This window comes from Mixophyes fleayi, chromosome 2 (genome assembly GCF_038048845.1).
Source record: "Mixophyes fleayi isolate aMixFle1 chromosome 2, aMixFle1.hap1, whole genome shotgun sequence".
Lineage (NCBI taxonomy): Eukaryota > Metazoa > Chordata > Amphibia > Anura > Limnodynastidae > Mixophyes > Mixophyes fleayi.
Genome location: NC_134403.1, coordinates 248,355,677 through 248,365,645, shown reverse-complemented (window position 1 = coordinate 248,365,645; position 9,969 = coordinate 248,355,677). Strand labels below are relative to the sequence as shown.

General features: G+C 37.8%; 2 protein-coding genes across 5 annotated transcripts in view; one reads left to right on the top strand and one right to left on the bottom strand.

Moving 5' to 3' along the window:
• UBXN11 (UBX domain protein 11) overlaps positions 1-3,366 on the top strand; it is a 22,997-nt gene extending 19,631 nt beyond the window's left edge. For 3 of the 4 annotated variants that reach the window (XM_075195771.1, XM_075195769.1, XM_075195770.1), the window contains exons 11-14: positions 2,213-2,316; positions 2,389-2,459; positions 2,749-2,874; positions 2,947-3,366. In XM_075195771.1, the coding sequence (XP_075051872.1) occupies positions 2,213-2,316; positions 2,389-2,459; positions 2,749-2,874; positions 2,947-3,133 (488 nt within the window). In that variant the 3' untranslated portion in view covers positions 3,134-3,366. The other variant, XM_075195772.1, reaches the window with a different exon arrangement.
• A 1,295-nt stretch (positions 3,367-4,661) lies between these two features.
• Positions 4,662-9,587, bottom strand: SH3BGRL3 (SH3 domain binding glutamate rich protein like 3). The gene is made up of 3 exons (XM_075195768.1): positions 9,443-9,587; positions 8,513-8,680; positions 4,662-5,102 (listed from the first exon to the last, which is right to left on the bottom strand). Exons 1-3 carry the CDS (start codon positions 9,485-9,487, stop codon positions 5,034-5,036), a joined length of 282 nt encoding a protein of 93 aa, XP_075051869.1. The 5' UTR covers positions 9,488-9,587; the 3' UTR covers positions 4,662-5,033.
• Between the last annotated feature and the right edge of the window lie 382 nt (positions 9,588-9,969).

Here is a 9,969-nt window from a genome sequence, read left to right as displayed (position 1 = left end):
CCAGCAGGTGGCGCTGCAGCTTGGTTTTTTGTTTTTTTCCACACACACACACAGACAGACTAACACACGCCACTAGACATTTATATTATAGATATATATATATATACACAACTGTTCGAGCAGAGATTTATACTCAATTATGAAAACTAATTCTAGAGTATAATCGTTTTTTAATTCTATAAGGTGAATGCAGCAATGGATTTTTTACGTAGACATAAGTACCTTTTAAAAATCATGATCCTTATAATTGAATGGCCGATAAATTGTTTGCAATCCAATGTTGATTTGAGCAATGCAGTTATTGAGTGAAAATAAAAAAAGCTTTTGCATGGTTTGTCCCGAGAACATTTACTCTTTTTTTTTTTTTTTTTTTTTGCCTTCCTTTCCTTAGTGACTCACACCCTATAAGTGGATGACTGTATCTAATTATGTTTGAACTAAACACTTCTGTATACAAGTATATGCTTTCAAGCATCTGTTCCATAAAAATATATTACAAATTAGCCTATTATCACTAGAATTATTCCAAGTGATGTGTATTTGATTATCCTACAATTAGGTATTCTTGAGTAAAAATGTTATGTGTCTCTTTCATACTGTATCTTTAATATATTACAGACCACTATGGGGTATAAAATGCAGAAATCTTGAATTGAGTAGTGTATTGACCACAAGAGAGACTAATTTAGTGAATTGCATAATAAGTAATTAGTTTTAAGAAATGTAATCTTTGGAACTTTTAACAGTGATTCCATATATGTAGTAGCACAAATAGGTAACTGGAAACTGCTTAATTTAGCTAGGCTACTTTTGATCAATTGTTTGGTAACTACACAGATGGGGACTACTGATATCAGCATACAAATTTATTATGGTACTTTCTTTGTTTCAGATAATACTTACTTTGTGTATATGTATATAACACTGTTAACATTTTCACACTATATACTGAAGCTCCTCTGCAATCCTTTTGAAGATAATTACCACTGTGTTAACTTGCCCAATAATTAATTTAATTGAACACCTGTAATGAATAATTAAGCTGCTTAGTATAAAGACAATACATGAGAAAAGTGTGGCATTGCCCTGACAAAGACATTTGAGCAGAAACGTGTAGAGACTGAATACACTATGCCTACAACCATGAACCGGACTATACCCAGATTCATCTCCCCTAATAGCTTTGGCCTGTTTGCAGGTGACTGGCTCCGTCTCCCCATGAGGCAATGGGGGTAACAGGACTGTGCTTTTTTTATTCTTAATATTCTGTACTTGTTTTAATATGTTTTTAAATAAATAATCTTATGGGAATCTATACTAGGAAGTGGGTCCCATTTGCAATTGTATCTCTAGCTATCCAGTTTATAAGGGCGATTTTAGATGGCAATGGCACTCTTTTACTAATGTAAATGGAATCTCCTGACCTAAACACTCCCAGATAAGACTACATTCTTTATTTCATTGTAAGTGCATTAAACTATTACTTGCCAATTGACCTTAAACATATTACACTGTACGGCTGCCTATTTATTGTTTTCTATTTGACTTTCATACTCCCGAGAAGCACAGGCACAAGAGGAAGGTGACTGCAACACTAACAAGTACTATACATTCATTATTATTTTACTTAACTAAACATACTGATTATAGTTGTGGCATCTGCTGAACTAAAGTGGGATTGAGCAATCCATGCTCTTACATTGGACTGTGTTAGCAGTTTCAGTTGTTAACTTGACACAGCATGCTTAGTGCAAAGCACTGCTTTTATAGTGTGAAACTGTTCCATATGGCTGGATTCCAATAAAGCCATGTTAATTCAGGCAAGGAGTGTAGCTTCTGCAATGTTTGTATATTACCTCTCTCTATTACAGACAGCTGCAGGACATGTTTAGGAAACTGTATCTGATAGAGAAAAAAAAGTTTAATGCCAAGCATTGTGTCAGTTTTGCTGTGACACCACTGGACCTACAGGTTACATCTGGGAAATATAAATGCTCTAAACTTTAGCCTCTACAGATCCTTTGTTTTCCCCTGGAAATTTTCTACCTAACACAACAAAAGTGTAGCTTCAATCTATAATTAGCACAACCCTTCAAAGGAAGTTTTTTTGTTTGTTTTTTAATAAATGTCCTGTAAAAATGTATAGTGTTTTGTCATAGATACAGTCAAAAAGGAGGCTTTCCTTCGTTTTCATTTTTTTCTCCATGTTTAGGTCCACGGCTTTCTGTGGAACAGTTCTTGAGCAGGCTACCTAAATCTGTTGTGCATGGTGGTCGTGTCACAGATATTCAGGGACCAATCCGAGAAGCACTACAGGTAAGTATGTTGCTCCCACAGACTATAAATGTGTATGGTATTTGTCCCTTATTTGTAACTTTTGTATTTTAGGGGTCCAAAGAGCAAGAGAGGCAAAATGAAAGCATGGTGGATTCTCCCCTTGTCTTGTCAACAGAGAATAGGTAATTATAGTTTAGGAATAGACCTATATTCTTTTACTGGCATCCATATTTGAATGCCTATTTCCTATCTTGTTAGCTTTAAAGAGGCAATCCACTGAGGCATAACAATTCCCTTTTTAAATAATACTAAATTATAATAGTTCTAAATAGTAAATTAATAGTTCCAAATCCCTCATCCTCCTTGCCATTACAGAAACTTGGTTCACCTCCTCTGACACTACATCCCCTGCAGCTCTCTTTGTGTAGGTGTCATTTATGCAAGATGTGGTTAAATTTTTATTAATGTCAGGTCCCAGGCAAATACAGTTTTCTCCAACCTGCGACTCAAGTCTGAAAATGGAGACCACACATACAAGGTGCGAATGCTGCCTACTGAGACACTTGGAGATCTGCGGACCATCCTGTCACAACACAGGTGAGTGTTGCTTCAAAATACCCAGCATGTGCTCTGCATCCATAATACTCATTCTCTTCTTTGTGCCCACAGAGCACCTAATGTTGCGTCCTTTGATATAATCAGTCGTTTCCCTCACCATGTTTATGACGACGACAATTGTACACTCCAAAAGGCTGGTCTTGTTCCCAATGCTTTCCTCCTTCTGCGAAGAAAGAAATTTAAAGAACCTGGGGAAATAGGAGCTACTACTTCTGGCAATCCAACCACTGAACTTTAAATTTTAAGCATTAATGTAAAACATCATTTCTCCTTAATACTAAGATGTATAATAAGCCATAATAACTGTCACTTTAATTTAATGTAATGCAAGAAAGATGCAGCAAGTTGTGCTTGGTCTGTGGTAAAATACACTGTATCGGAAGGAAGAGAATATAGATAATTACAAGATCACAAATTAAATATGCTAAAACTGATCAGTCGTATTTATAATAAAGAAATAATATAACAATGCTACAGTGCATGTAATGCAATCAGTGAACACTTAAGCAGACAATTGGGAGTTCTATTCCGCATTAACTACAATTGAGAGATCAGGAGATCACTAAGTGAATGTAGTGTAAAATTTCATTTTGAATAGTGATTGTAAATGTGAATTTTGTCTAGAAATCCAAAGAGAAATTCCACTTATAGTGAGCCTCTCCCCATGAATAGACTTTGCATAAGTACATAATTCACAAATTACTTGTACATAATACTACCTATTTGTAAAAGTAATTATTAAGCTAGTTGGCAGCATGGCCCATGTGAACATTGCACAAGCAGTATCAGGATCAGTGTGCACTTTGGCCACATATTAGATGGCCAAGTTGGACAAGAACCAGCTATCTTCCCATTTGCTCCAAGCTACTTCTGGCAATAGGGCCTGTAATGTCAAGACGATGAATGCACACACAGGGGTATATTTACAATACTACGGGTTTGAAAAAGTGGAGATGTTGCCTATATCAACCAATCAGATGCTAGCTGTCATTTTGTAGAATATACTAAATAAATGATAACTAGAATCTGATTGGTTGCTATAGGCAACACCTCCACTTTTTCAAACCCACAGTTTGGTAGTAGTCTGTAGGGTATATTCACTAGTCATCTGGCATTCTGTGCTAAGGTAAGAGGATATAAAGTTGACAAGCATTCTAAACCTGCGCATATATGAAGCGATTCATTGTGTGAAATTTGATTTTGTCACTGTAGACTAAATTGGCCACAAGTAGCAGTTTGTGGGCCTAAAGAGACTGCCAATATGGATCAACATCCATTTAGTCCCCTTAAAATGCCAACTAGGACAGGGATAGCCCACAATCTGCCAGCATTTGTGGTTGTAGGCTGACTGCACCAATGTGACTAGCAAGATCTAGCTATTCAGTGTAAGCTGTCAAATTTGGTCATATAAATTAGCCAGATTGAACATACATTAGTACTATTAGGAGTCAGAACTAATCGTGCTTGGGTAAGGACATTGCAGACCATTTACTAAGTATTACAGAAGACCTGTATTTGACTTAGGTCATGGGTACTATTTGAATTGCCTTTATAATGTCATCGTTTGGGAGTTTATACACTTGTGAATGTCACAAGAAGACTTTGCTATTATATTAAATTAAATTTTACTTAGTCAAATATGAAGTTACGCATTTTAACCCAATGTGCAAAGTCTCTTGTCAATCTTTCATACCGTTTACTACCATAATTAATGTTGCCAGTAAACCCTATCCAATAAATACTATTTACGAATGATGACAATAGAGTTAATGTGAAACAAATTTTATTGATCGGCTGGAAGACTCGCTTCCTCTTTGGCAGGAAACACACAAATTGAATTCACAGTTATGATAGGAATGAGGATGAGAGACTAAAACTGCCTGGAGGGAAAGGGATTCTGTAACATAACAAGGCAATTAATGGTCTCTATGTTTCCAGTTAAAAAGGTAATACTTTGGAATGAAGGTTGGTAAATAACTCAGGAATGTAATTGTATAAAACTGGAATGACTAAAAAAATAATAATAAATGGCTACACTACTGGGTTAGCAATAGAGAGTAACATAGGAATGATAGGAGTTAAACGTGAGGGCAGAATAGATGCAGCGTTGATTTCACTTTTATTGCACAGCAACAGGCTTATTTTTTCACTCCTAGAAAAGTACTCAGTGTACCATCTTCCACAGCAGCCATAAAATCTTCAAAGCACTACAAAAATAAATAAATAAAAAAAAGGGAGGTTGGAGCAGGTATTTCAGAATAAAACATAAGAGGAACAATATTTAAACACTGCCCTTATGAGAAATACAATAGACACACAAGGCTACACAGTGCTTTGTCAGCTTCAATGAACTGTTTGTTACTGACAAGTTGTAGTTTCTGTAACACATTAAGGGGGGAATGCAATTAGCTGTGTTACTCTCAAAAGTAACGCGGCCTGCGCACTATTACGAATAGTCATTTTAACCCAGATTTTTGCTCGCAGCTCCGAGCCGCAAGCAAAAATCAGCGTTGAAATTACCATACTAATGGCAATGTGCACTATTACCGTAGTAACAGTAATAGTGTGCGGGCAGAGTTACTTTTGCGAGTAATGCGGTCCATTGAATCTGCCCCCTACAATGTCATCCAACAAGATGCAGCACGATCTGTCGCAAAGCAGAATGTATAAGGCGGAGAAAGCAAAAATTAAAATATCAAATCAAACTGACCAGATATATGTTTATAATAAATTATATAACATACTACTGGGATGTTGCATGTAATACAATAGGGAAACTGAATGCATTAGGCAAACAATGGGAGTCTGTTCCACGTGAACTCCAATGGTAGACCAGGAGATCACTGAGTGAATATAGTGTACAGTCATGTGTTAGGCGGCCGCACTGTAGCTCAGCCTGGCATCCCGGCCGTCACTATGACGACTGGGACGTCACTTCCGGTATTGGAACGCCGAAAGCAGGCTGAATAGTCGGGCGCATGTCTCATAGGTCCACCTGTGGGCTGATAAAGATTATTTACTAATTAGCAGGGGGACTGTGAGCAATTGCAGAGCTAGGCTCTGATTGATTACCAGGAGTACTTAAGACAGTGAGGACTGAGCCTCACTGCCAGTTATAGTTTTTTTTGTCCAGTCTTGCTGACCTGCTGCTTTTTGCTACTCCCTGTCCTGTGGATACTCTGTTTGATTCCCTGTGTATGACCCCTGCTTGGATTATTGGACTCTGCCTGTTTTGCTCGTGACCCTGACACTTCTTGCCTGTACCTTGGACCTTGCTTCCGTGCCTGTGACCCCGACCTCTGGCGTGTTTATCAATTATCCTGCTTGCCTGTGACCCTTGACCATGGCAATCGTTTTGACTACCCGCTGCCTTCTACCAGTCTCCTGGCCTGCCGTTGTGGTCCTGCATTACCAACCCACACTACACGTGGAGCTAAGTCCTGGGGGCATCCGAGTACCAGTGAGCGCGTCAAGCTCTAAGGGAAAGGCGGCTGCTATAGGCGAAGATCTCCGTCATCTAGTTCTGTGGGTTGGTGATCAGGGCCAGCAGCCTAACATCATGGCCAAAAGTTTTGAGAATGACACAAGTATTGGTTTTCACAAAGTTTGCTGCTTCAGTGTTTTTAGACCTTTTTGTCAGATGTTGCTGTGGTATACTGAAGTACAATTACAAGCATTTCATAAGTGTCAAAGGTTTAATTGACAATTATATTAAGTTTATGCAAAGAGTCAATATTTGCAGTTTTGACCCTTTTTGATATTTTGATCCCCGAGCCACTTAATTATCACTTGATGGGACCAGCATGCTGACCGCAACTTTAAAGCGGCAATGTCGGGTTAAGTCTTTAAACACTTTAAATTAACATTCATAGAAGTTTCGATAACATCAGAATGTACTGCCGAAGAGCAGTCGAATCTGAATAAGTTGCGGTCAGCATGATGCTCCCATCGGTGATCTGCACAGTCGGTTTTCAGGTAAGTCTGCTTATATTTAAATCGGTTTTTACTAAATTCGTTTTTATTTGTAGGGTCCTCGCTGTCGGAATTGTGGTCACACAGTCATTGGACTGGCTTGCTGGCACCACTACCTTATTTCCTATGTGTTCCTGGTATATGACAGATTGTAAACTTGGTTAGTTAGAGTAGCCTCCAGTTTCTGTTTTATTATGTATAGCCTAAATCCCTGAATGGTGGGAATAATCTTATCTATTGACAGCAGGTTTATTTTGTGTGTAAAGTTAAATTAGAACTTAATTTATTACAAAATCTCTAAAGTTGAGTGTAAACATTATAGGCATAATTATTCCATAAACTGCTGATGTGGATATTAAAACTAGATACATTAGAACAAAGAATACATAAAATAAAACAAGCCTCACTACGTATCAGACAGCATAGCTAGAAAAACGTATAACAGCTTCTCAGCAGAGTAGGTACTGCTATATGTAAATTAGTTGCCACTGATACAAAATAACATGTTAGCGTAGCAATTTAAACACCTAAACTGCACAAATCCTAATAGGCAATTATTAATAAGCTGTTAATAAAGTCTTTATTAAAAGGTTACTAACATTTCTAGATATTGTGCGCGTTTAAGGGTTTTTTTTGGTTGTTTTTTTCTTGTTTGTTTTTTTTTTTAAAATTAAGAAACCTGTAGATGAGTCAATGTCAGCTCTAGTACTGAGAACCTCTGTTAGAATCACCTGGAATTAGAAACGGGATAGTTTAAGGCATGGACCAAAGCGTTAGCTGCGCTACGGAATTTGCTGGCGCTATATAAATAAATGACGATGATGAACCTGTAAGTAGCCAGTAAGCCACAGAGCTCGTAAACATTATAACCCAAGAGAAAAAGTGTACTCTAAACATCCAAACCCTACTATAGTATATGCTGAAGTCTGTCCCATTGTGGGAAATCAATCAAAATACTAATCTGATCCAACCAACCCACTTGAAAGATAGTGTCTAATGTATCAGTTTTGTGAATATTGTATAAAACACTGATATGAAGGAAAATAGCAGGAGCCATCCAACAATTTGTCAGCTGTTATTGCTGCTGCTCCCAATCAGCTGTTACCTGGGGCTGCCTATTGTGATGCGAGATATTTATGTGCTGGTTTATGTTCCACCAAAGCTGCTTCTGGGCATTGAAGCTGCCTTTATGGAAAGAAAACGCCAATAACAGCAAATCTATATGCATGGAAGTATTTGAATAAAATGAGTTAATTGTGTTAGTGTTATAGGTAGGGGAAGTAGTTATTCTGGCGATCGTGAATCTGTCGACAGACCAAAAGGTCGACCGATTCATTCTGACATGTTTAAAATGTTGACAATGTGATTGTTGACACAGTTCTTGCATAAGCCTATACCCTTGTTTAATTAAGGAAGAAATAATGAAAAATACATGGTTTTAAACACAAGGCTAGCCAAATCCCAGGAGCCAAGCAGCCACAACGCCTAAATATTTACCGTTAATTTTTGGCTTGGGTCATAGTCCAGATATCTCCTAGATTTGTATAACAGGCTATTGAATTATACATAATTTTGTCCACCCTTGATCTAGCAAATACAATTTTAACTTAAATAACACTTATTTATAAAATAATACAACCCTTACCCCAATGTATTTGTCACCGCAGAACAATTGAGGAGGAAGTGCACTGGAGTTTCCAGCCTTTTGTCTCATTTCCTCTAGGAGACACTTGTCCACAGATATATCCACTGTCTCATATTTACATTGCTCTGTTTCCAAAATCCGAATCATGTCACTTTGCTGAGACTTTGTCTGGATGGAGAGGAAGAGTGTTTAGACCACAATGGACAGTGCAAGAAAGGAAAAATTGTATTAGATTGGTGGGAAAAAAAAGTGTGGGGTGAGGAAGATAAACAATGACAAGAAAACAATTGACTATTTAAATGATAGTTATAGATATCTGTCATACAAAAAAAAGAGGAAGATGTCAAATACTACAAGGAAGTAAAAGAAAAAAACTGGAAAATATTTGCAACACAGCAAAGCACCTGGAAAAATATTGAGAAACTTCCAAATTCTGAGCGAGAAGAAGGAAATTCATATTGTGATTACAAATTTCAGCAGCTAAGGGGTTTGTTTCGGCACTTGTTATGTTGTAATAGTATTTCACAATCACTCGCATACTATATAAAAGGAAGACCGTATAGACAAGAAAAATGCGCATACATGAATGACAGTGACGTTAGCAAAATAAACAATAATAGCAGTTTAATTATATTATGTCTTGTCTACACATCATTTGTGACATACTATTGTTCTATATTAATACACAAAAAACGTAATCTGTTTGTACTCGCCGCTCATGCACCTTTAATTTGTATATGCGGCCATCATACATCATTGTATATGGTATTAAAAACCGCTAAAGACCTTATCAGGTTAGATTACCGGGATATGATTGGTCTGCATGAGCACTACAGTACCCAGCTGTTTGACATGTATTACTATGACTTAGGAGCATTACGTAACCTCTATCGGTGACAATGCCACACGCAATCCCCTAGCTGGTCTCACCTCCCGGGAGCTGGTCACCGTTGTCATATACAGCGTTAGAGCCATCCTGAGCGCTCGGATCCTTCAGCAATGTAGACTTCCGACCTCTCCCACTTCGTTTCTACACACCGACCAATCATGGGCCGACGCCTTACACGTGACAACCAGCTGTGAACTACAAATCCCAGAGTGCAACGCAATTAATATTGCTCTGGTAGGTCCCTCTGTGTTCTGTCTATAAACTTCTGTTAAGCTGTTCGCTCTATACTATCCCCTACCTGCCGGAGAAAACATCTAGGGATAAAGACTATTTCCAGTATTAACACTGCGGGGTCTATGCATCAAAGCACGAGGAACCATTAAAACGAAGAAAATAGTACTTTTTCTGTTAAATGGCCATCGCAGAATGCATCAAGGGCTTATTTCAGGAGAAATCAAAGAGTTCTCGTGGCATAACACACTTTATATTTGTGTTTGCAATCCCCATAGATTACTAAGGGAACTGTGAAGTTTTGCAATGCATAAAGCTTTACATTGTGCAGAAAGAT

Excerpts from the sequence above, each read along its gene's own strand:
- SH3BGRL3 (XM_075195768.1), bottom strand. The coding sequence starts at position 9,487 with ATGGCTCTAACGCTGTATATGACAACGGTGACCAGCTCCCGGGAG. Across the intron at positions 8,681-9,442 it reads CGGTGACCAGCTCCCGGGAG|ACAAAGTCTCAGCAAAGTGA; the intron begins GTGAGACCAGCT and ends CTCTCCATCCAG. Across the intron at positions 5,103-8,512 it reads GCGGTGACAAATACATTGGG|TGCTTTGAAGATTTTATGGC; the intron begins GTAAGGGTTGTA and ends TTATTTTTGTAG.